General features: G+C 43.8%; 1 protein-coding gene across 3 annotated transcripts in view; it reads left to right on the top strand.

Moving 5' to 3' along the window:
* Positions 1–15,827: 15,827 nt before the first annotated feature.
* Positions 15,828–26,873, top strand: part of Reep1 (receptor accessory protein 1) — a 108,427-nt gene continuing 97,381 nt past the window's right edge. For all 3 annotated transcript variants that reach the window (XM_063229686.1, XM_063229687.1, XM_063229685.1), the window contains exon 1: positions 15,828–15,971. In XM_063229686.1, the coding sequence (XP_063085756.1) occupies positions 15,940–15,971 (32 nt within the window). In that variant the 5' untranslated portion in view covers positions 15,828–15,939. The remainder of the gene's footprint in view (positions 15,972–26,873) is intronic.

Raw genomic sequence — 26,873 nt, 5'->3', positions numbered from 1 at the left:
AAGAAACCAGAAACACGACAAGAGATAGAAATAAAAAAAAAACTCTCCAGATGCCAAATGTGAGAAAATAAGCCCAGGAGAAGTAAACACAGAAGAGAATCAGCACAGTAACCATCCAATACTAGACACAGCATCAGCCAAAATAAAGAAATACCTTCATGACCTCATAGAAGAATTTAAAACTGTACTCCTGATCCAAGTGAGGCAAGATATAAAGAAGTTAATTAAAGAAATGATAAGCCCCGCCCAAGAGAACACAGATGGAAGAACTGAGGAAATCAGAAAAGAAAGAGAAACTTCTGAAGAAGAATTTAAACATAACCTAGAATACATGAAACAGATCCAAAGAGATTACCAGGAAACTAAAAACTCTCTTGAACATTGGCAAAATGCCTTGACAGAAACTAAAGTTAGCCTTTTGAAACTTGAAGAGAGATTTATGATATATGATCATGAAAGAAAAGACCTCTTAAAAATAATGAGGAACCAGAAAGAAATAATTCAAAGGCTAGAAGATGACAAACGGATACATAACTTAAGAATAAAGCACGTGAGCGAGGAAGCAGGAGCAACCAAAAATGAAATACAAAGAATATTCACAGATATATTAAAGGAAAACTTCCCAAGTATAGGAAAAAAAAATGATATCCAGATAAAAGAGGCATACAGAACACCAGCCACCTACAACCAAAACAGATCTACACCCTGACATATAATAATCAAGATTCCAGAAATCCACCAAAAGAACAGAATACTAAAAGCAGCCAGGGAAAAGAAGCAGATAATCTACAATGGAAAAATTATCAAAATAACATCAGACTTATCAACACAAACTCTCAAATCAAGAAGGGAATAGGGAGAAATATTCCAAGTCCTGAAAGAAAATAATTTACAACCAAGACTCATAAACCCAGAAAAACTCTCTCTCAAAATTAATGGAGAAATAAGATGCTTCCAAGACAAGGAGGAACTGTGGGAGTTCATGGCCACCAACCCAACCCTACAGAGAGTGTTGAAGGACATTCCAGAGAAAGAGAGGAAGGGATACCAGGATTCCAGCAACAGTGGCAGAGAGGCCTCAGTGAATGGGGCAGACAGTGGAATGAGGGAATAAGGTGGACAAATTATAGCAGTAAAGTGAGGTATCAGACATGAGGCAGAGATGGTAAGCTATAATCTCTTAGTATAGATAGCTTTGATACACTATAAAAAAGGCAGAGGTCATTGTTAATAGTGTACCAGGATTTAAAAGACACAGAATTTAATTTGTTCCAATCTTTCCACTCATATCAGATTTGAGGGCACAGACATCTGATCCAAAAATAGCAGGTTACACCATGGTAACTATCCTTAATTTCCTATTAACTTAAACTGAAATCCTGTATTGCTTACATTGTCTTACTATGACTGATCTTATTTGAATCTGATTTGTTAGACCATGGTTTTGGCTTGACTGATTTTATTTGAATTTGATATGCTTGATAGTATCAAGTCTTAAGAGTAGAGGCAACTACTTTGAAGATGAAAGATGTAAAAGATATCCATACTGGTTTTGATTAGTAACAGTTCTCAAGTCCTACAGTGTTTTCAAAGTTGTATTTTTATAAAAATAGCTATGTAATACTATGCTTTACTATATTAAGCTGATGATGTGCACAAGTCTATTGAAAATAACAAGAGAAAGCATAGTAACTACGGTAGATCACCTAATATTGTGGTCTTATGTGTCTTTTTCATTGCATGCTTTTCTAGGAATTTGTTTTGCTGTCTTGTTATGATTTTTCCCTATAATACAGAGAGGATAGATATACATGTAGAAATTCACACATGGTAAGATTTTTTAAAACTATTTACGGGAACAGATTATATAATGCAAGATGTAATGAACAGATACTCTGAAGAAGAGACACTAAGAAACCCAGTGCTAATTCTGTAGCATTATGATATAAAATCTAGCAATACTATTATTCACTGATCAGAGTGATATTAGTCTAGTCTCTTAAGTTCAATTTCAGCATATGTAAAAATAAGTACAGCTACTAAGAAGAGAATGAGAGACACTATGGTAGTTATTATTGTCTTCCCCAATGTCAGATCTTGAAGACCTAAAAAGCCTTCATCATCCTGTAATGATTTGATTAGTGCGGTATATATTTAATGTGCGTGAAGATGGGAACAACTCTTTGGAAGAAACTAGAGACAATTAGATAAACAGTGAAGATCTCCAGTGGACTTGCTTTGAAATCTGTATTTCTTTAAATTGTTTCTTTTTGAACTGTTAGGTTCCATTTTTATATGTTTAATCTTACCCTCTTTAAGATAAAAAAACGAGTGTATAGGACTGATAACCATATTACAAAGTTTTTTGAGACCATTGAGCAGAACTGTTCTCAGTGTCACTATTTGAATGTCACTTTACATACTTTAATTTTGTAATCTGAACAACTACTTCTAAGATGACAATATGTAACTTATAAACTGGTGATTTCTTACCATTTATTTTTCTGTAATTCTGTATTATTTCTACCCTTTTTTATCTCCATGTTTGTTTGTTTCTTTCTCTTTAAATAATACATATATCCTTGCTTTATGGAGTTTACTTTTTAGTGACAAGTGATAAATAAGACTATTAATTAAAAATGATGGCCCACTGTGGCAGCTGCCTCTTTGGGCTGCCTATGGTGGTAGCCTGGTCTAGAGGAAAGAACATGGAAGACTGTTGGGATCCACAACTGCCCCTGGCTGGCTAATTGACCATGGTCTGCATCATCACATTTATGATCCTAAATGTGTACAGGCCAAGGAAATTAGGGACAGGGTGTGACCAACATGTTCACAATTCCCTTTTTAAGTATTATGAAATATTTCACACATACCAAAAAATAGAGGAAAACATAATGAACTTGTGCTCCTACCTTCCAGCTTTAAGATAAGCAACTGCAAATTCAGAGCGGATTTATAATGTATCAACCTGGCTGGGCTAACTATGTTCCCGAGAACTCCCTTCCCTGTGTTTCTGCTTGAGGGAAGGGATGCAAAATGTTTTTTCTAAGGTTTGGGGAACAGAGCGGATGCAACAGTTGCTTTAATTTGATACGTGGAAGGCCAGGGCAGGTGCTTCTATTGCATACTCTTGTTTCTCTGCTCATCCTGTTGGTGGGGAAGCATCCAGGCCTGTAGCTGCCCCATCCTGCCCTGCTTTTACTGTCCGAGGTTATGACTGCTGAGCTAGGTGTGTGTCTAACTCTGTGACAAAGGCACCTGCTTCTTTTGGGCACCCTGTGTTAAATGCAGAGGTGGTGAGTGATGGACACAGCTTCCCATCCATCCTTGGGGGATTCGTTCCATGCTTGTGAATTCCACCTTGTCCTCATTCTTCCCCACTTCACACTTCTTTTCCTGCTCTGAAGACTTCTAGCTCCAGCATCAAAGAAAAGAAGACAATGGCATTCCTGAAATTGTTTAACCAGCTGCCATATTGTGTAAGGTCAAATCTTATAACAAAGAAATATAGAGATGAATGGATTGATTGATAATCTTCTAGTAGTGTTGCATCCCTAGCTGGTAGACCCTGTATTAGTCAGCTTTCCCACTGTTGAGACCAAATTCTTGACACACAATTTAAAGGAGGAGATGGTTTACTTGGCTCACGATTTGAGAGAAGTCAGTCCCGGGTCATGTGACTCCAAAGCAGAAATATTGTGATGGAAGAGAATGATGGAGCAAAGCTACTCACTTCCCTGCAATTGGGAAACGAGAGCAGGGAAAGAGGGAGGAACCAGGGGCTAAATATATTACCTAAGGTCACACCTCCATGATCCACCTAGACACACCCTGGTGTGCTTTACTAATCCCCTGGACAGCTCCCAAGGCAGCCAAGTTGGTGACCCAGTTTGACTGTCACATATCTTATGTGCTTTTATCTGATTACATATGCCTCCATCTCCTGCCCAGAGGTGAAGGATTAAAATTTAGTATTTCTCATTCCTGTATAAAGTATAGACAGTGTTGCTCATTATTAACTTAAAAGTTTGATAAACAATAACCTGAGCCTCTCTACTCCCTCAATTATTAATTCTCAGATCTAGTGCCCCAAAGTGTTTTCTTTTTTATTTTTAAGCATTTATATACAAGGTAAGCACATTTTTTTTTGACAGGGTCTCGCTGTATAGCCCAGGGAGGCCTCAAACTTGCAGTGATCCTCTGTCTCAGCTGCCTGAGTGCTGGGATTACAAATGTGCATGCCTATATCTGGCCTTAAGTAAACAATTTAAGTTTTATTGATCTACCAGTTTTTTAAGAAAGTTAAACTTTAAGATAATACCTCATTTATGTTTGACATATTGTATACAGATCATGCAGAATATGACTGTGAAGAGATACAATTAGTTCATGACCCCCAAAATGTGCTAATATACCAAATCATCTTGATAAATATATATAAAATTCTTGTGAAGATAATGAGGACCATCTGGTTCTTCGAGAACACTTCCTAGAGTGATTCAAGGCACAAAATGCAAACCCTGACATGAATATACTCATTTTATATTTTGTACCTCTGGTACAGCCCATCAGAGAACAGGCTTCATGACTGTGATAAAACTAAATGTTTTTATGAGATTTTATTTCTCAGGTGAATAAAAGCACAGACTTATAAATGTTGGGTTTCATTTCTTCAAAACAGAAGAATACAAACCAAGTACTTTATTTAAAAAAGCAAACACAAAAGATTGGTGTAAATCCAAAAGGGTGTTTTTTGGGGTTTTTGTTTTTTTTGGTTTTTTTTTTGGTACTGGGGATCGAACTCATGACTGTGTACTTGCAAGGCAGACACTTATGTCTCTGAGCTAGATCCCCATCCCAATCCAAAAGGTTTAAATGCTTTCATTTTAGATAATCCATTTAAGAACCTATCCAAGTTTGTTCCTAGGAGCTAACATATCACTTGTTTCTATGAAGGAAAATGAATTGTAAAAATTGGCATGGTTTTTTAGTATTTCAAATCTCACCTTATATAAAAATCTAGAAAGATCCATAATATTCAATAGCTTTAAAAGATAAACTAAAAGGCTGTTTGTTGTAATTAACTTTACGAATGTTGGCCAGGCCTGTTTAATATAAAACCACTCTGTAATTTCTTATAAAATAACAAATGAGGACTAGATGTAGGAGGTATAGAAGGGGAAAGAGAATTTTAAAAGCCCTCTTTGATAAACTTTCACTTCAGAATCATCAAAAAGCAACCACTTCTCTTCATACTCCTCTAACCTTGCACTACAGGAAATTTTGTTCTCAAAGCCATTCATGTCAATTCGTGTTCCAAAAGTGTTTTCTGCAGTTACCCCTGGTGACCCAAAGGAATACATGCACCCCCAAAACTCCCTGTCCACTAAAGTTCCCGTACAGCACTTGCAGTATCCTTCCCCTCTTGTCCTTAGGCCCTGAGAGAGCCGTACCATGCCCACTGCTAGTGATGTCATAGATCACTATGATGTCCCTAAAGATCACTAGGACTATGTCAAAAGAGCTGTCTCCTAAGCTTCTGGTTCGTTCAAACACGTGCTGAAGCAAAGCTGGTCCTGTCTGGGGATGTCAGAGAGGTCCTCTCATCAGTCCCCAACGCGGCATGTCATCTCATGCCCAGAGGAGTCCAACCTGTGCCCAGAATCCTCTAATAGTCTCATTAAATCAGAACCTTCCTCTTGTCTCTTCCAGCTCTCCGACCTTACAAACAATATTCCTCTCCCCACGAACCAATCCAAACCAGACAAAAGCTACTCCATCACTGTGCAAAGGCCATCTTTCAAGGACAGTGCCTTCTCGATCTATTCATAGCTAAATACCCTCATCCATCTTGACATTAAAGGCATCAAGAGAGACAGAAGGAAGGCGGCAGCTACAGGGGGTGAGAGTACCGTCCCAGCCAGGGCTCTTCATGCTGCATGTTACAGTAATGTTTACATCTTCCCTAAGAAGGGTGTGTGAAAATTTGCTCTTTCTTTAGGAAATGGAACAATCTATCCCTGTCATTTTTATCAAGCCAGTGAAAATATGCACCAAAATTCATTCATTCAACATGGACTGATCCCAACCAAGGTTCCCATCCTAATTGAGGTGCTAGGAATCCATCGTTGTGTAGAACCAACCCTTGTATGGGTTCTGTTCCAGACTTTCACATGGCCTTTCCCTGTGCCTTGGGGCTTCCTTAGAGCATGGTGACCATGGGAAAGCCACTTCTTTTGAGTCCAGCAGCTTACTGTTCAAAGGTCCAGAATACATCACTTCCTCTAAAATACTAATAGAACCAGTCACATCCGCTCCCCATTTCCACAGAATGGGATTCCACATCTTCATGGAAGGTGAGTCAAAGAACTTGCAGAATTTGGACTGGAGATGTAGCTTAGTGGCATAAGTGCCTGCATGGTGGGTGCAAGGTCTTGAGTTCAATCCCCTGAACAAAAAAATAAAAGAAAAAGAAAGAAAGAAAAAAGAATTTATAGCATTTGCATCAGTGGTGATATTGTATCACATTGAGTCTTCACAACATCATAAGATATGTGTCACTATCCCCATTTGACAAGTGAAAAAAATTAGATTTTAAAGATCAAGGAATTTATCATAGCAAAGTCCTGACCTGGATATCTACTTCCCTGCGTGTTCCTGAGCTCAAGGCCTTCCAACCTAAGTCAATGAAACAGTAGCCCACACCCTCCTTCCTGAGGTGAAGGAGGTCCAGAAGCCCAGCCCTGCTTGAAGAGAGGCCAGGTACCTGCTTTTCTCCATGGCTAACCCTTGCTAGGACCCCTGGCTTTGATTCCTGTTCCTGGACTCTTGCAGTTCCTCATGGGCTCAATCCTGAGTTCTACCTCTCTGAGTTTTAACATCAGTTTGCCTTCATGGACTTTGCCCTCCTTGTCCCTCTACCTTTTACAGGACAAGCAGGCTATCTAGATCTGCATCCCAATGTGGGCCCAATGTGTGAATCCTCCCAATGTGTGACCTACCTGGATCTATGCTGGTCTGGCCCATAGCTTGAGGGGTTTGGGCAACCTGTGACATTCAGGGAGGTGTCACTTGCTATCTGTTACTGCTTGGTGGTGTTTCCACTTGCCAGCACATTAGCAGAGACCCCAGGGAGCCAGAGACCCTAAAAGACCAAGAGGAACTCATTGCGAACACTCAGGAGTTTGATCTCCGAGTGACTAAGTTTGTTCCTCCTTCCTCTCCCCCAGACTTGAGACTGTCCCTGCCATCAGCGCTTGGATGAATTTTCTAAGTGTGGCCAGAAACCCATGGAAGGCCTGAGACTACTGTTTGAGGTTTGACTTTCTCTGGCACCGTTCCCTTTTCACTGTATGATTCTCCCACTCCTTTCCTCTCTCCTCTTCCTCCACCTCCTCCTTCTTTCTCTGCTTCTCCTTCTCTTTCTCTTTCTCCTTTTCCTTCTTTATGCTCATCTATACCATTTGATTTCTCCTCTCCCTTCCTCCTACCCTACCTACCTGCCTCCTTTGGTTTCTTCTATAGCTGCCAGTAGTTCTCAAAGAAGTTATTTTTCCTAACCACTTCTCTGAACTTGGAAGTGAGAACCGGCAGTGGGTTCCAGGGCATCAGAAGGAAGGGGTCAGCGCAGTTGTTGCAGGGGCTAAGGCCCAATATTGGGAAGCAGTCTTATTAGTATGAAGGTGGGTGCATTCTAGTCCTGAGGACGTGTGGCCTGATGCTGCTGGGTCCCCTCTTAGCCATGATACTTGTAGTCCCAAGGAGGTGGCCCAGCAATGTGTACCACTGAGCTGTTAAACCTTCAACTTCCACCTGGACTTATTGTTTATTTGCGTTTGTGGAGGTGGGGGTTGAACCCAGGCCTTGCACATGCTAAGCGCTGAGCTGTACCCCCACCTCCCGGACTTAGTGTACCATGAGAGAAGTGAATTCCTGTTGGCTGGGTGTGCTGATACACCAAAGGCAGTGATGACACGATCCATATTAAAAGTAATCGGACGAAACTAGAATGTGGCAATTGGCTCCCTAGAACTGTAACTTCGAAGTTAATTACGAATGCAAATATTTTCTGGGACAAGAAAGGAAAGCATAATCATATGTTTTAAAAGCTTGGGGAAAAAAGCTAAAAAGTATCATTAAAGCCAGAAAAAATTATCATAATATTTGTATTCACCATCAAATATTCCTTCATATTATTTTCCCCTACCTTTTCTATGTGCATGGTCTTTCATCTACAGTTGACCAAGTTTTTGCCTTGCCATGTAGTTATGCAGAGGATAGGGACGTGGGGCAGAATGCTAAATCCTAGCATGGCTGACTGAAATATGTTTCTCTTTACTTAGACTTGGAATTCATGAAACACCACCCCACGCATAGATACAGTGCACTTATGATGGTCTACACTGCATTACTGTGTATGTTGCTGAAAGAAGAGACCCATTTTGATGAGATATTGATAAGACTGAATCTTCTACCTAGAATTGTTCCTTTCTTTTTTTTTTTTTTTTTGTTTTTTGTTTTTTGTACTGGGGATTGAACTCACGACTTCACATTTACCAGGCAAGCACTTGTACCGCTGAGCTAAATCCACAGCCCTTAGAATTGCTCCTGCTGGTAAGTGGAAGAGCAGTTATAGACTAGATTTGACCCCAAGCATTTCAGCCCTTGTTTCTCTTCCACTTTCCAAAGAGTCCCAAGGCCAAGGCCACCCAACACAATCACAGCATGATACAATCTTTAGCCCTGTAGCTTTTGTTATGAAGCTGGGGGAGTTGGGCAATAGAAGTATTTTTAGAAGTCCTTCCTTCTCTGGGAGTAGCCATAGCTTAAATAGACACGGGAACCACCCCAACTCCACAGACACAGCCCACCAAACCCTAATAAACACAGTCCTAATTCAGTTTCTTTAACTAGCACCCTGAAAGGCCTTCAGACTCTTTGATAACATTCAACACAATGAGAAGTATAACCAGGTCAGAAAAAGCAGCTGCCTTAAACAGATTTTAGTTAAAATATGTTACCTTTCAAAATACAAGATAATAAGAAACAAGGAAATAGATCTTTACAAAAAGAAAGGGGACCATGCGATGGCCAGATGAGGGAGGAAGCAGGGGAAGAGGATGGGGAAAAAGGATTAAGATGTGATATGTTACTTGTACCAACTCCTTGTGTTGAATATAATCATATATTGCAAACGTACTGGTAAAAATAAAATTAAAAACTGTTTTACTTTTGGGTATTTCATATGCACATTTATGCATGTTGAGTTAGGATAAAAGAAATAAAGATAGGTAAAGGAAACAAAAAACAATTACGCTTTTCAAAATTGTACTTTTAAGGAAACTTAGCTTCAAGGCATGGTCAGAATTACCCAAGGCTACAGTGCCTTTTTTATCCTTAGGCCTGTTTTTCCCATCTAGATCTCCTGCTCCGCAATTCCTAAAAGTTTTAAGGATGCCATGGGTCTGTAAATTGAGCCTCTGCTTTCCTTTTAAATTCCTTAACTCTATGGGCTCCTCCCTCAGGGAAGGAGCACTATTAATTGTGTAGCAGACCTCTAAACTACAAACACATGCAAATGGTTTGCAACACACTGACAGAGACCTGGCAGATATTAAGAATCCTAGATTTATCTTGAGACCACTCCAACCCCTTTCTGGGCATAGGCTTCTATCTTGTGCCTCTCACTGTTTGATGACGGTTAATGAAGCTACTTTTTGTGGGGGTGTGAGTTTAGGACCCCATCTCTTTGAGGGGACCTCCCTAGGCCCCACCCAGTGACAGTATGACCATACTGCTCGCATCCTTGCCAGTGCATAGTTCAGTGCCTGAAAACTTAGCTTTATCTTCATGGTTAAATCACCTCTGGGTCCAGCGGGATCTTATGCTGAATCTCCTTATTAGCATCCATGTGGCAAGGCAAAAATTTGTTTCCAGTAAAAATTGTTGATATGCTCCCATGATGGCCTAAGACAATGCATTTTTCCTCAGGTGTAGATTAGATTAGTTTTATATTTTTGCTCATTTCCAGTTGAAACTTTGGAAATGATTTGATCATAGTATACAAAAAAATACAGACTGTGAACCCTAGAACCACACAGAGGGTGGCAGTGCTCACACTGTGAGTCCCAAAGGAACTGAGATCCACGGAGGACACAGTGGAGCTACATTTCCTGTATCAACCATGCGGGCCATTTCTCAAAGCCTAAAAGGAGGAAGGGCAGACAGAACCTGGAACCATACGCTATTTCCGTCTCCCTCTCCCCACTTTCTCTCCTTAGTATGCAGAACTGAATGAAATTATTCATCATGAGATGAGACATAGCTATACTATATGCAACCCATATAAGCTTTCAAAATTGGAATATAATTTAGCATTAAGCATCAAAACTTCTAAAACAATGTACAACCCTAAAAATTAAATTTCCAAGAATTTACCCTAACAAAATCATTGTGGATATATTAAAAATGTAGCTACCAATGTGTTCATTGCTGGATTTTTTTTTAATGAGTAAGAATTAGAGAAAGGGTTGAGGGGGTTGGTAGAATGCTCACCCAATATGCATAAGACCTGGGTTCAGTCTCTAACAATACAAGACACAAACACGTAAAAAAAAAAAAAAAGGAAATCATATAAATGTTCAATTAATTATTATACATTCACAAAATGGAATGGCATGTATTGATTAAAATGGCAATGTAAAGATATATGTAAGATCAGGGCTGTAGATAAAGCTGAGTATTATGAGCCTTCCCGAGCATGCACGAGACCCTGGATTCATTTTCCAGCACTGAAAAGCAAAATACAGAAAAGAAATGAGCCAAACCTACTTGAAGAAAAACATTTAAATTCTATCAAGAAGATAAAAGACAATTTGAGTAAATCAAAATAAATATCTTCCTTTTGGATAGAAAGATAAATATCCAAATGATGGAAATTCTTATTGAACTAAGTGACTAATTTAGTGTCATTCCAATTAAAAATACAATTAATTAGTGTAAATGACAAGAATAACCAGAAAAATTCTGAAGTGAAAAGACCAGCCCTGCTCAATAACAGAATATATCTTTAATGCCTGCAATAATAAAACTGCTAGATAGTAACTCATGATTGCATGTACAGAGCAAAGTCCAGAAATAGATTCTGATAGGATAAGGAACAGGGCACTGTACATAACCGAGATGGCCTTTCAAAGTAAGAAAGATGATGGTCAGTTGTTCAGTTAACATTGTTGGGCAACCAGCTCACCTGTACACTGAAATAAATCCTACATAGGCTGTGAACTAAGGGACATAAATTAAAACCACAAAAGCAGGAAACATGAGGGGATTTTTTAAATTTTTAAATTTTCTAAAACTAAAAAGTATACATTGTTAGTGCAGGGAACTCTTATTTTTCAATATATAAAGATTTAAAAGAAAATCAGTAAGAAAAAGACAAAAATGTGGTTATCTATAACTACAAAGTTTCACCTATCATTTTAGAAACATATTTTTAAACATTTTTACTTAGTTTTATTGAGTTGTAATTTACTTTTTTTGGGTCTTTTTGAGACAAGGTCTCACTGTGTGCTCAGGCTGGCCTTGAGCACTTTGTAGCTCAGGCTGGTCTTGAACTTGCAACAACCCACCCACCTCAGCCTCCTGAGTGCTGGGATTACAGGAGTGTGCCATCACTCTTGGCTACAATTTATGTTTTAAAATTCACCATTTTAAGTCTGAAGTTTGATGAGTTCAGTTAGGACACTACAGTTAGGACATAGAATGCTTCCATCACCCAGAAAAGTTCCCTCTTATCCTTTGTAGTCAATCCCTGTTTCACCTGTGACATCTGAGAACCACTGATATCCTTTTGGTTACTAAGACTTTGTCTTTTCCACATCAGGAGACAGGGCCTTACCTGACCTCAGCTTTCATCGCTACAAGTATCAGTAGTTTATTCCTTTTATTGCTATATAGTATTCCATTGCATGGACATACCACAACGTGTTTATCCACTCACCAATTGATGAATACTTGGATTGTTTCCAATTTAGGAGCCATTATGAATAAACAAGTTTGCATGGGAATGTGTTTTCATTTCTCTTGGGTGAATATCTAAAGGGTGGAATTTCTAAATCATGTATAAATATGTTTCATTATAAAGAAACTGCCAGACTATTTTTCCAAAGTAGGTGTATCATTTTGTATTCCTACTGTGTTAATTAGCTTTCCATCATGATGGCAACACTTGAGATAATCAATTTATAAAGAAAACAGGATTAGTTTGGCCCATAGATTGATTGTCCCCACTGCCTTTGTGCCTATATTAGGATAGCATATCATGGCAGGGAAAATGGTTGAACAAAGTCATTCACTGCATGATCAGGGAGCAAAAAAGAGAGAAGATAAGTGGGCATGGTGGCACACACCTTTAATTCCAGCACTCTGGGAGTCTGAGGCAGGAGGATTCCAAGTACAAGCCCAACCAGAGCAACTTACTTGATTTAGTGAGACCCTATCTCAAAATAAACACAAAAAGGTCTGGGGATGTAGCTCAGTGCAAAGGCCCTGCATTTAACCTCCAGAGCCACAAAGAAAAGAGGAGGTGGAACCCAGTGCTCTCCTTAAGAGCAAATACCCGGTGACCTGGGACGGCCCTTGAGGCCCTACCTGTTGACACCCCTCCCCACAGCTCCTTCCTCTCCGATTCTCTGCTTCACAAATCCTGGCCACTCTGGCTCTCCTGAGCTCAGACCTCTGCCTCCTGTGTTCTGTGGAGCTGCTGCGTCCTGTCTGGGTTCTGCATCCCTGCAGCGATGCCCAGAAATTGTTTTGGACCAAGAAGCTGGGACAGTCTTACGAGGTACCTCATTTGTTTCTCTTCTCTTCACAGTCTTGTGCTGCTTTTTATTTGATGCTTGAAATTAGTTTCTTAAAAAATTTTTTTTGTTCTTTCCAACATTCTTTTCAATGTTCAATATTCACCATAAGAAGCTATTTCCCATGACAATGTATGCTTTGTGGATCAAAGTGGAGCACTTTTTTTATTTTCAGGTTTTTGTTTTGTTTTGTTTGGAGATGGAGTCTCATTATGCAGTTCAGGCTGGCCTTGAACTCACTTTGTAGCACAGGCTGATCTCAAACTCACAACAATCCTCCTGCCTCAGCCTCCTGAGTGCTGGGATTAGAGGCATGTGCCACCACGCCCAGCTATTTTCAGTTTTTAAAATCCTGAGAAAAAGCTTTGGCCCAGCTTATGTCTGGTGATTGTCCATGAGGCAATCTAGGAAATGAAGACATGCAAGAAAAATCACGATCGCTAAGGTCGGAATGTATGAAATGTATTACCCAGTATGAAATGGAGCTGTTCTTCAGAGGAAGGAGACAAAAACAGAAGAGGCCTGGACTGTAACAGTTGTCATGGAAAAGACCTCCAGGCCAGCCAACTGATAGGGCTGTGAGAACCCCATTGTCTACAAGGCTGAGTTCATCCCTCCACAGTGTTCCCAGCCTCAAGGACAACCAGGGGGGTCCAGGATGGAGAGATTCACATGTATAACAGTTTCACTGACAGAGATAGCAGTAAAAAGCAACTTTCTCTTCTCCCTCTTCTTTTCCCTTCCCCGCCCATCCATCAATCCTGTTGTGTGGAACAAGTCCTTTGCCACCTCTGAGTGAAACCTAGAGTTGGTCCTAGTAGTATTTTAGCCCATCCTTCTAGACCTCCAAACATTTTAACCCCTTGGATTTCAGTAACTAGAATCCAATTCTGGCCAGGTATGGTGGTGCAAAACTGTAATTCTATCGAATTGGGAGGCTGAGGCAGGAAGATCACAATTTCAAGACCAGCCTGGCAACTTAGAGACTAAAATAAAGTGTAAAAGGGGGCTGCCAAGTATGTAACTCACTGGTAGAGCCCTCGCTTAGCATGCATGAGACCATGGGTTCAAGCCACAGAACAATGACAACAGTAATAATCTATAAAGTCTAGTTCTGTGCAATAGTCAAACCTGAGAATTTACAGGTAAAACTTAGCCTGCCTGTATGAGGCATGCCTCAGGAGGGACGTGGCACAGGGCCATTTATGCTTTGTCCCTTGCGGACCTTTCTGAACAACCAGGCAGCCACCCCCCTCTCCCCGCCCACCAGATGGCTAAATGTTTTCTGACCTCTCCAGGAACATAGTGGAAGCCATGGGGGAGTGGCAGGAGGTCTCAGGCCCCTCTTGCTCCCTGCAATCCTGACCTGGCTTCAGGGTTCTCTCTGCCGGGTGAATATTCCAAGACTTCCCTGCCAGCCTTGTTTTAGCTATGTTACTGTAAGCAGGGAGAGCCTGGAGAGAATCTGATGGGTTTTGTTTTGCTCACCATTCCCTGGGGATAGCACATCACATGCAGAGCCACTCAGGGGACCCACAAGGCAGATGGAGAGAGGATTTGGGGCAAGCATCAGCACTGTGGTTTCTGAGGGAAGAAAGGGATGAAGTCATGGAAGTGAGTCTGACTCGCAAATAAAGAGGTCTTAGAAATGTATTCTCCAAGACTTCCTGTTCCTTTTTGATATTTAGGAACACCTGTACTGTAGCTAAAATGCTCCATCAAAGTGGAGCTGTCAAGGCCTCTCCCTTAGGCCGCAGGCTCTTTAGATTTAAATAAGGGAACCTGTATGTTTTAACCTTTTGAGGAAAAATGTAACATTAGCTCAGGGAGGAAAGAATGATGACAAGGGGGGGGGGGGAGACTGGGCCTTCCTATGCAGTTCAGGCTGGCTTTGAACGCACTACCAGCCAAGGACGTTCTTGCATGCTCAGTGATCCTCCTGCCTCAGCTTCCCTAGCGCTGGTAGGATTATGGGCACATGCCATGGCGCCCAGCTGGTTTTCTTGTTAGTGCAGTATTTTATGACCGTCCAGCATGCATTGTGCAGAAGTGTGTTGTCAAAGAAGTTTGGGTGCTGAGAATTTTAAGCGCTGTGTAAGCACAGAGAAAACAAAGGCTTTCCAAGGTGGCAGAGGGGAGGGCTGTGCGGGAGAACACTTCAAGGGGAGCAAAGCTGAGTCCTTGGCTGGGGTGCACACTTTAAGGAGCCCCTAACATTCAGTCATCCGGATAAATACTAGTTAATCTGCTATTTTAAGAATACATCACAATGTTTGGCTGTACAAATATCCCATCGTCTTAGGCCCAGTATGGGGCAGCGGGGCACCTATGCAACAGGGGCTTCCAGCCCCGGCAGTTGAGTCAGGCCTGCAGGTGCAGGGCAGGAGGTGAGGTGTGGAGCATACTCAGGGGAGAGGAAAAGGCACAAAGTCCAAGATGCCCACATAGAGGAGGGCTGGAGGGATATGTGGGGAATGGGGTGCCGATGGGGTCGTAGGCAGAGACCAGACCGTGGAGAGGGCCTCCAAGGTTGTCAGTAGGGAGACGCCTGCCCCGCTTTCTTACACAGCCATGCTGGCTGAGGGGCGGACTGCAGAGGTCAGGTCTGGAGACAGGTAAGTCCCTCCGAGGCTAGCACATTATTTAAGTGAAGGTCGACAGCATACACTAAGGTCCAGACCTGGGTTTCCCCGCTGTCACATCCAGGGTGGGGCGCCACCCAGGTCACCGCCTGAACAACCGTGGCCCAGCAGGGTTCCGTTCCAAGGGCCAGGTCAGCAGCGAGCGCGGAGCACGCGCCCGGATTCCGGCGGGGGCCAGGGACGAGCCGGGCGGGGCGGGTCCCGCGGCCGCCCTGAGCCGCTCGCCGCCCAATCGCCGCGGGCCCGCCGGGCCCCGGGGGGCTGGGGCGCCGGAGCGAGCGCGACTGCGCCGACGCACGAGCGCGGGGCCGGGCGGCGGGCGCGCTCAGTCTGGCGGCGGCGGCCGTGCGCGGACGGACGTGCCCGGAGCCCGCACCGCCCGCACCGAGCCGCGCCGCCCGCCCCGGCCGCGCCCGCCCGCCCGCCCGCGCGCCATGGTGTCATGGATCATCTCCAGGCTGGTGGTGTAAGTGGCCTCGTCCCCGGGCCCCTCGGTCCCCTCTCCCCCCCGGCAGGGGCTGCGCGCCCCTCAGCGCCCTGCTCTGCGCTGGGCTATTAATACCCGGCGGCGGCGCTAAATTTAGCAGGTACAGTAGCCGCGGAGGACGCCGGCGGCGGGGCGCGGGGCGCGCGGCTGCCGGCCTGGGGCGTCGCGGGCGCGGGCGGCAGCTGGCGGTGACCCGGCCGGGGCGCGGGGGGCCCCGCGAGGGCTGGGGCGCACGGGGACCCAGCTGGGGGCTGCGCCTCGCCGCGCCCCGGCCGCTTTGTTCCCGGGTGGGACGGACCTGCCCAGGCCCCACGGGGCGCGCCGCGGGGACACGCGTCAGGCTCCTTGGGGAGAAGCGCTGGGGTCGCCCGTCGCCGCGCCGTGCCACCTCCCCTTTGTCAGGTGAAAACCACAGCCGAGCTCGGGGCGCTGCCTGGAGGGGTCAGCTCCCAGACTCGTGGAGGGAGCAATGGAGGCGGGGCTCCCGGTGGGGGTGGGCCACGAATACTCCTTTTTAGGTGTCTTAAATCTGCAGCGGCTGAGGCAGGTGGGGCAGAGGACGAGTGTGAACCTCGGGGTGGACACCTGGGGCCGCCAGGTCTGATTCCTTTTGAGGGGTTTGAGAGACCGGGCAGGTATCTCTGGGAATGCACGGGAAACGTCCAAGTGACAGACCCTGGGGCGGTGGCGGTGACATCTCCCGACCTGTGCAGGAGAGCAAAGTCATCCGGGGTGAGGCCCGTGGGAAGTCCTTGGGGATGGGCGCGGGGGACTTTTTTTGTCTTCCTTCCCAGCCTCACCCACCTGGATCAGGACAGACTTGCCACCGGCTGGGGAGGGCAGGGCTGAAATGGTCTGGGAGGCCGCGGTGAGGGGCACGTGCCTCGGCTTTTTCTTTGTCTGAGAAAGAGGGGCTGTGGACTCACTCCCGCGGATGGTGCGGCACCACTCCCCACGTTTTGACACATCGCTCTTCTCCTTCCCTTCTTTATGGGTTGTCTGAGAGCAGTCAGCATTGTCTCCAAGCCACCATTCTGGGCTTTCCTCCCAAAGCCTGTGTCTGTGCCTGTCAGCCCTGAGTCATTCCATGAAGTCCCCCTACCCCCAGCTGTTGCCAACTGCTGGGGGTTCGCACTGTACCTTGAGGTGACATCTTAAATATTTAGAAGACGCCTGCTGGCCAAGCTGGCAGGAGGCGTACAGGGAGCACTGCCACGCCCTGCCACGCCTCACACCTGACCAAAGACTGCCTTTTTTCAGGGTGGTATTTTCTCTCCTCAGTAGCTCTGTAATCTTTGAATTTGCCAGTGGCCTCTGGAGGTCTCTAAAGGTGGGCAGGAGAGGTCAGTTGTCCTGCCTGGTAGATTTTTCTCTATATAGGTTCTACTGGGCTGGGAGCAAGGCCTTCTGGTCCAGGATCATATGATCATCCTCAGTTCAATTAGCACCCCCTTTCTGTAGGAGATGTTGAAGGGTACAAGGGTGGAGGCATGTTTGAGAGGGATTTCAGCCACTTGCTGTTACTTTTTTATTTTTTATTTTTTTGTCTTTTGAAGACAGAGATTCACTATGCAGTCAGACTGGCCTTGAACTCACTTTGTAGCCCAAGCTGCCCTCAGAACTCAGGGTAAACCTCCTGTCTCAGCCTCTTGAGTGCTGGGATTACAGGTATACACCCCCATGCTCAGCCTCTGTTACTTCTGAAACAACCACACTGTAGAATACAGACTTCAGAGAATGCACATAAGAATTACCCTTGTGAGGCTGGGTGAGGTGGTACAAGCCTGTGATGCCAGTACTCAGAGGCTGAGGTAGGAGGATCACAGTGAGGTTGAGGCCAGGCTGGGCTACATAGTAAGTTCAAGGCTGAGGCCAGCCTGCACTATATAGTGAGACCCTGTTTCAACACAAACAACAATAACAACAAAAAAGAATTACCCTTCTGGTCAACCCAACACCCTCTGGCCTAAGGGAATGTTGGTGGGACTTGGGGTTGTTAGGTCCACTGTTCACTCCCAAAGGTCAAGAGTACCACCTATCCATCTAGTCCCAATTTGCTATAGAAACCTGGCACAGTTATGAATTTTTTTTTTGTCTTTTTCCTTTTTATCAGTACCGGGGATCGAACTCATGAGTGCCTGCTTGCAAGGCAGGCGCTTATGCCGCTGAGCTAAACCTCCAGCCCTCAGTTATGAATTATTAACATGGCTCTTAACAAGCAGTGCCTACTTCATATAAACAATGCCTGTTCATTTTAGGATACTTAGAGAATATAAATACAGATAGTCCTCATTTAACAACTCATCTGTTAAACAATTGTTAGGACTTATGACCCACATTTAGCCTTGTACCCCTAGGAACAAGAGTGGCAGTGTGGCCCTACACTGGCTTCGTCTACAGTTCAGCACTGTTATTTTTGCTGATTGTACTGTGCAGTATGGTACGATAGTTTTATGTTCTGTTATATATTACGGTACTACAGGTAAGAATTATGCAAATAAAAGCAAAGTCATGAAGTTAGAATTTCCTTTGATCCTTTCTTCCTTCTGAATATTATAATGTACATACAATGTGCTCATTTAGTAACCAATTCGCTTAACAACTAGTCCTAGGAAAGTGACTTTCATTAAATGAAGAATGTCTGTAGTCAGACTGGAAATCATCCCCATTATCAGCACACAGAGATACTTAGTTAATGATAATTTTGAGGGCTGTATTTTTTCAGGAAGTTTTCTTTTATGCATATATGCACATATATCAATCTTTACAATTCAGGGATATTATTGATTCAAAATTTAACCTAGTACCCAGGAATCCTCAGATCAGAGGACTATTTTGTGGAGGGGGGGATTATTGTGTTTGCAGTCAGAAAACCCTTGGTTCACATCCTCTATCTGCCTCTTGCCCATAGATCCCAGTTCATAACTGGGGTCACAAAGGATCTTGGTTCGCCTGCTAACTAACTTGGTGTTGGCTGTTGTGAAGATTTCAGTGACACAGAATGTGGGAATTACCAAGCACTGTGGAGGGCACTGTCACTGAAGACTCCTTTTTGTGCCCCCCGGGTACAATGCAGGAGGACATAAGCACTTAGGAAAGGGATCTCAGAGCTAATCTGCTCTCGTAGTTTTCCAAGAGGGTTCCCAGAGGGCCAGTAACCTGAGTGTGTGGGTTGTAGACTCCCAGCTATGTGTCACCATGGATGGCTTGTAGTTTGTTTTATATATTGAGTTCTAGATAAAATATAATTTGACAAATATGAGTTTTATTGCTAATAAAAACCACTGATCTAGTCACACCCTCCCATGTGTAAAACTGCAGAGAGCGTTTGCCTGGCCCAAGGACACCTATGAGCTGGCAAAGAAGTCTCTGGACTTCTCGTCCAATGTTCTTTCTACCTGTGAGACCGCTGACAGTTTATACTGCATCGACATCTCTCAGACTCCCAAGCCCTCCAGTATGAGAGCACCCTAGGATTTTGTCCATAGGTCCTGTTTCCTGTTAGCAACCCTTTCAAGCTCTTGTAAGCTTCTGGCACATCAAAGAATGTTTAAGGAAGACCTATTGCTGTGTTCTGAGGATGGGCAGGGAGTGTCTTCCTGTCTTTGTGGCCCCAGACATCCAAGCAGAGGCATTAGGGCAAGCTGCTGGCACCAGGGACAGCCAGCCAATGCTTGCAGGTGTTTCTGCTGCGACTGCTGTGTTTTTAGGGCAGCAGTGTGGCTTGATTGTTCCCCATCCCCTTGCTCCCTCCCAAGATTTTTTTTTAAAGCTACCTGCTACCTAAGTCCACTCAGTAAAAGTTGGTTACAGAGAAGATCAGAAACCCTCGGGTTGAGCAGAGAAACTGGCCAGTATTGCACCCTAGGGATAGCGATCTCTGGGGACCCCGACAGGCTTGGTAAAACTCAGAGATCCTCCTTACTTGCCAGCCAACCTCCTCCTAACTCTCTTGGCTCAGCCTGTGAAAAAGTAAGAGAGCATAGTAGCAAAGTAGACTTTGTTGGATGGAACCTAATTAATATCGGCACAGGGCACAAGGGCTCATTTAGGAACTGCCTTCTTGCCTCTTTTAAAATCTTTTTTTTTTCTGTACAAGTAAGTTAAAGCCTATGCATACATGAATTTCATCCTGGGGAGAATTTGTTTGTGTGCACTCCGAGGGAAGGGGGACACAGAGGTTTTCTATGACTTCTTGGGAGAAGAGGCCACTTATTTCAAGGAACAAGTGTTACCTCATTGTCGCCGAGCTGTTTTTGGCCCAGGTCCAGGGTGCTGTGTGAATGGATTCAGAGCTTCCCAAGCTTCAGTTCACTGTGAGGGAAAAAGAGAGTCTTAATTCAGTATAATTTTCTGGATAACTCCAAGGAAAAAAATAATTTCCACATGGCATGTCTTTTAAAAAGATGCTTCTGAGCACATGCGCATGGTGACAATGGCAAGTGAGTCTTAGTGGCGTGGCTGAGGATCTGGCTCTATCCCTGGAATGGGATTTGGAGCATGACGTCTCACCATCCTGGGTCAGGGACGTAAAAGTGGAGGAGACTGGAAGGAATGTGGATTGTCCTCAAGATGTTCCCTGACTCTTGCAAAACAAATGCAAAAAAAAAAAAAAAAAAAAACACCAAATGGAGAGACCATAAATCCTTAAACATAAGCTTGCCCTTCTTTGGGGCCTGCAGTGGAACTGGAGAAAACGACCCAGTTAATAGAGGGTTCAGGTAAGGTGAGGATTTATTTCCTAGCGCTGCAGCGTGTTACACTGTGAGAGCCACAGTCGAAGAGAATCATGAGAAGAAAGATGTTGCGGGGGAGGGGAGGGAGCAAGTGTGCTTGGATTCTAGTTCCAACACTGTTTTCCCACTGGCAGAGTCTGGGGCAACTCATGCTCCCCACCCACCCTGGGACCCCTGCTCCTGTCTGAGAGATAAGATGCTGGTGGGCATCACCTGTGAACTCTGTTGGCTCCGAGGGTTGGTGTTCCTGAGGTCCTGAGGTCCCTCCCTTCCCCACCTTTCTCTGAAAACCACATTTATTTATAAACAGGAGGAGTTGCCTCAAGGAAGTTGGATTTCACTACTGCTTAGCTGCTGTATTTCTTTGTTCGCTAATCCTGCCTGCCTGCTGAGAAGAAGCTTCTCCCCACTGTGTCTTATTTGAGGTTAGCTGAGAAGTGAGGGTCTCACCTGGTTATTATTGGGGCAGCCCCTCCTTCCTGCTGCAAAAAGCCATCTTCTTGGTGTCATTTGGGGGTGGAAGAGTTCTGGGAATTGAGAGAAAGAAAGAGAAAAGCCCTCATTTGCCACCTAAGGAGCTGGCATTTTGGATTGTGTGTGTGTGTGTGTGTGTGTGTGTGTGTGTGTTTCTAGGGGAACTCCTGGCCCTAGGGAAAGGGAAGATTTGCAAGTGCAGTAGCTGGAGCACATGGTGCCTTTGGAATTTCATGGCCAAGGAGGAGCCAGCTGGTTACCGAACCCCTCCAAGAGCAGAGAGGGTTGTATTGGGGCTCTAAGGATAGTTTCACTCTTCCTTCTGGGTCTTGGGAATCCCCTGAGGGACTGGAAGATAGGTAGTTCGGCATATGTTATTTGTTCTGGACTTCGGAATCTCATCTGTTTTCACACAGAACTACATTGTTTTCCTCTGAAGTTTTTCAGTTATGCCCTTTCCTGGGAATACACAGAAAAGGAACATGTAGATAAAGGACCAGATATTTGGTGTACTGTGAGGATGTTGGAAGGAATCTCGATAGATAATTTGGTTTAGCCTTTCAAGCGTGGTGGAGGCACCTAGAACAGGGATCACACATGAATTTCACTTCTTGTGACCCGGCTGAGGCTGCCTGGGACACTGGCCCCCACCCCATGAAGCTGGGTTAGGCTCAGTGAGGAAGATGTGGCGGGGCTCACCTGTCGGTTCTGTGTGTTCGCTCTCCCAGACTCAGCCCATTCCCAATCAGAAAAGGTGTGCCCCACTGTGAGACCAAGGAGATCAGTCCACAGAAAACACCCATCGCCCGTTAACATCTCCTCCCCTCTGTTAAGCTGGGATTCAGTCACCTGGCAGATCTATACCGGAGGTATCTCCTGCCGCCAGCACAGGGAGCTGTCCAGCCCAGGGGCTGTCTATTCCGAACCCTTTCCTTTTAGGATGGTCATACACTGCCTATAGCTTCCCTTTTCCTTTGTCCCCGGCCTGTCACAGCTCAGTTGAGTTCTGCAGCAGGCATTCTGTTGTGTACTCTTCTACACATCCCCGTGGAGGGGACGGTCCTGCCCACTTCCACGGGGCATTTCCCTGCACACACCTTGGCTCACCACGGCCCTCTCCAGCGTTGCTTCTTTTGGAGCTGAAAGAGAAAAGCTGCCTCTATGAGAAAGCTGTGGAAGTGGGGCTGCTGGTGGCTGCCAGCCTGCTGGCCCCTGGAGAAGGTTTATTGGCAGAAGTGGGGTCTGCAGAGACCGGTGATGGCAGAGAGCAGATGGCGTAAAGAGTCTGGATCCTAGTTACTCAGGCCCTAGTTCCTGCTGCTCCTCCTTTGATGCTCTGAACTATCCCATATCCTAGAATGAAAGTGCTATACTATTACTAATATTTGTTGTAGGGTTTTTATTTTGGAGGTGGTTTTTTTTTTTTTTTTTTTTGAGACAGGGTATCGCTATGTGGTTCAAACTGGCTTAAACTCATTATATAGCCCAGGCTGGCCTCAAACTTGTGCTGAACCTCCAGCCTCAGCCTCCCAAGTGCTATGTTGTACAGTTAAGATGAATTGGACATGCCATGACAACGCCCACTTCCATTGGCTTGGGACAACAAAGGTGTGTTTCTTATCTGATGTTCTTTCTCATTCACTCTGGTTTGGGAAGGGTCTCAGTTCAGCATAATTACTCAAAGTCTCAAACTGATACCATCTCCTTTCTCTTAGGGTGGTGTCACTGCAGGGTGTGACATCAGGATTGAAGTGTTAAGGAGAGAGAACTGGACAGCTACTCATTGGCTGTTAGTTACCAGAAATGATAATGAGATGTCCGCTCTGCTTCCTTTTGATTGGCTAGACCAGAACTCAAGTGGTGGAGTATTACCCTCCTCCCTGAGAGCCATAACAGCTACAACCTGTGCTGAACGAATGATTTCTGGTCATTTTGCCAATCTAGAAGTAAGTGGGATTCTTAGGTAAATAGCAGGTCCCCCCCCCCACAAACACACACAATTTAAAATCAAAGGTCTTGGTGAGACCCAAAAATGCACAGTGTACCCTGGGGAAGTGAAAGGGGAGGGAGAGTCTTAAAAAAGATGGCAGAAGATACTGTTAGTAGTGTTATCAGGATTTAAAATCCACATTACTTGCACCACTCTGCTTAGATAGATTTTGTTCTTTTTTGATAGATTTTATTCTGTCCCAGTTTGTCTACTTGCATTAGATTTGAGGTCACAGACAGCTATCCCCAAAGTATCAGGATATAGCACAGTAATCCTCTTTAATTTCCTATTATCTTAATCTGGATCCCTGTATGACTTATACTCTTTTATCATGACTGATATTAGTTAAATATGGTTTGTTTGATTGCTGTTTGGTATCGACAGATTTTATTCAAAACTGATATGATTGATAGTATCAAGTCTGAGAGTATAGGCAACTACACTGAAGATGACAAGACTCTACGATTCTGGTTTGATAACTGCCTTTTTTTGAAGTTTTATACTATATACAATTGTGTTTTTATTAATACTGATATATTCAATTATACTATGTCTGATGATACAGCCAACTCTATTGGAGATAACAAGAGACAACACAGGAACCATGGTAGAACTCTGTACAATGGTCTTATATGTTTTTTGTCTCATGTGTTTATAGGAATATGTTTTGTTTTGTCTCATTTTGTTTTGTTTCTCCCTCTAATATAGAAAGGATAGAAATAAATGGTAAGACTCATGCATGTGTAGAATCTATAAACAGTTTATGAGAACTGATCTTATGACACATGATGAAATGAACAGATACTCTGAAGAAAAAGAGACACTAAAATACCCAGTGCTGATCCTGGAGTGTCATAATGTGAAACCCAGCAATAGTATTATTCTTTGTTCAGAGTGATTTTAGCCTGCTTGGGCTTATTCAATGTCAACATAATTGAAGATGTGAATAACTGTATGTATGTTTAAGTGTATAGGATTCATAACCATATTTCTAAGTTTTTGTTGGATAGTTGAACAGAATGGGTTGCAGTCTCACTGTTTGAATCCCCACTTTATATGTTCCACTTTTGTATCTTGAGTAACTATTTATAAGGGGACAATCTGTAATCATCGACTAGTGATTTCTTACTGTTTATTTTTTTCTTTGAAAGTATGTATTATTTGTACCCATTTTCTGTTTTGTTTAGTCTTTCTTTAAATAAAAATTTTTAAAAAGTAAGTGGGATTATCCTCCCCAAATGCAAGATTCCTAACCTATTCTTTTACCGATTCACATTAGAAACATTTCTCACCGCCCTTTTATTTCCTTTTCTTTGTAAGCCAAAAGGAATGAGATCTTCAGTCTGAGGCATGGTTAGGGATTGTAAAGAACTGGTGCCGGTCCTTGGCTAACGTACCTGGCAGGGCCCTGTGATTTCCGTGGCCTCCAGCTGCATTCCTCCACAGAGCCACCCACAGGGCCCCTAATGTAAAGGTTTTTGTGGCATCATCCTATTGTGTCTTCTCATACTGTGGTGTGTGCTTTCACTGCTCCTTAAAGATCTTAGCTCTGCGTGTGCAGTAAGTGCTTACTGTGTGCATCCTGGATTGTGTATGAGTTAGGACCTCACTTCTACAAGAGCATGGGCATCCCTGGAATCCCTGCAGTCGGGAATGCAGAATTCTAGGCCCCATCCAAGTCCTATTAAATAGGCATTTTAACAAGATCCCTGTTAAGCTTGAGAAGGGGTGGGTTAGGAGACAGGGTAATCATTTCAATCTGAGCAGGTTCTGCCACTCAGAGGACAGTGGGTTACAACCTGCCTGGGGAAAAGGCTGATGAGAGCTGGCCTGGAGATACTGGGGTCTTGCAGTGGCTTCCCAAGAACATGGAAAGACTCTCTCATGTGTACATGAACTGAGAGCTACTAGTCCACATGTATCCCTCCTGAGGAGGTTACAGGATCCCATGGGATTGGCGAACATTTCAGGCCAGCCCCCATGAACTAGGCAATTCATGTAGAAGTCCTCTTAGCTCTGTCTTCAAAGTCCTGTCCCACCCAGCCATGACTTCCACCTTCATGACCACCACCTCCTCTGACCTAAAATTATGATTCATTTGGACCATTTCAAAACCCTCCTGTTTCCCCTGCTTCATTTCTGTCTTTTGATGTTTTATTTAAATGTCCTGTTTGGATGTGGCTTCTGTGGGTCCCCCAAAGGTTCGTGTGTGAGAATATGGTATGATAGTGTTGGGAGATGGAGAGCTAGGGCAGTTTGGGAAGTCCTCAAGTCAGAAGAAAGTGTTGGATTCCATTCCTCTCTGAGTTCCTTGGCAATGTGATCTCTTTTTCTCATTTTTCCACCATTGCTGTGCATCATGAGATGACACAGCCATGTGAATCCTTGCTAAAATCTGTGCAGTGCTGCTTGGACTTTCAGCCTCCAAACCTGTGAGCTAAATAAAATTCTTTTCTCTATATAGGTATCCTTCCTCAAGTAATTCATTATAGTAACAGTACACCAACTAATACAAAATATAAGATGTCACTTCTTTCCCTTGCTCTTTAAAACCTGCCCGAAGGCTCCCATCCCATGAAGGATGTAATTCAGATTCCTTACCATTCTCAACAAGGTTCAACAGCATTTGGTCACACTCTTGAGTCTCCCCTTTTTTTCCTTCTCTTCGACTCATCACTATTCCTGGAAGACAATAAGCTTGCCCCACACAAGAGCTTTTGCACTGGCTAGTGCCTCAGCTATGACATGTTCTTCCAGATTGTCCCTTCTTTCTGTTAGGTCTCTGCTCACATACCCCCTCTTCAGGAGAAGCCTTTTCCGAGCCCTTCTCCAAAACCCACCCCTCCCATCACTGCCTATTCCTTATTGTTCCCTGAAACGATGCTTTAATTTGTTAATTTGCTCATAGTCACTCTCTACTAGCATTTGGTTTCCATGACTTTTGACACTTGACTTGTTCCCTGCTGTTTTCCCAGGACCTAGAACAATTCTAAGTATGTAGTAATGGTTTAAAAATCTTTGTCGAATGAATGCATGATTTCATGTTCCCTTTGGAGTTAAAAGATAATTCCCCAAACCTCAATCTTGTAGAAACTTGTTAAATGGTGGTAATAAATAACCACCTTAAACCTCAATTTTCCTGTCCGTAAGATGAAAGACATAATCTTTGTCCTTGGAAATATGAAAAAATAGTCTGAAAACCTCCCTTAATAAAACTAAATTTTAAAAATTTCTGAGAATCTTGGATTTTTCAAGTAATTAAGTTACCAAGAAACAAAACAGGGAACCATTTTGCAAAAAAATAAGCTAGACTGTAGCAAACTGGAAATTTATCTTAAAACATAACCATTTTATGTTCTGTGGTGGATCTGACTTAATTATTCCTTCAATATGCATCATACAGAGTTGGCTCAGAAACCACGAATGCATACTTCAAAATTATAAAATGTATGAGGAAACAATTCCCGTAAGCAGGAACTCACAAGTAATACAGACAACACAATTAGCCTTCAGTTAATCAACCATGTGTGTTGTGTTGGTTGATTTTCCATCACGGTGACAAATACCAACATAATCAAGTCAAAAGGAGGAGGGGGATTATTTTGGCTTACAGTTTTGGAGGTTTCAGTCCATGGTCAGCCTGTTGCCTTCCAGCTGTTGGTGAAGAGCAAATTGTAATGG

This window comes from Cavia porcellus, unplaced genomic scaffold, assembly GCF_034190915.1.
Source record: "Cavia porcellus strain 051 isolate PalLab524CR breed Dunkin Hartley unplaced genomic scaffold, mCavPor4.1 scaffold_18, whole genome shotgun sequence".
Lineage (NCBI taxonomy): Eukaryota > Metazoa > Chordata > Mammalia > Rodentia > Caviidae > Cavia > Cavia porcellus.
Note: the sequence above shows the minus strand (reverse complement) of the source record. Positions and strands in the feature narration are given on the sequence as shown.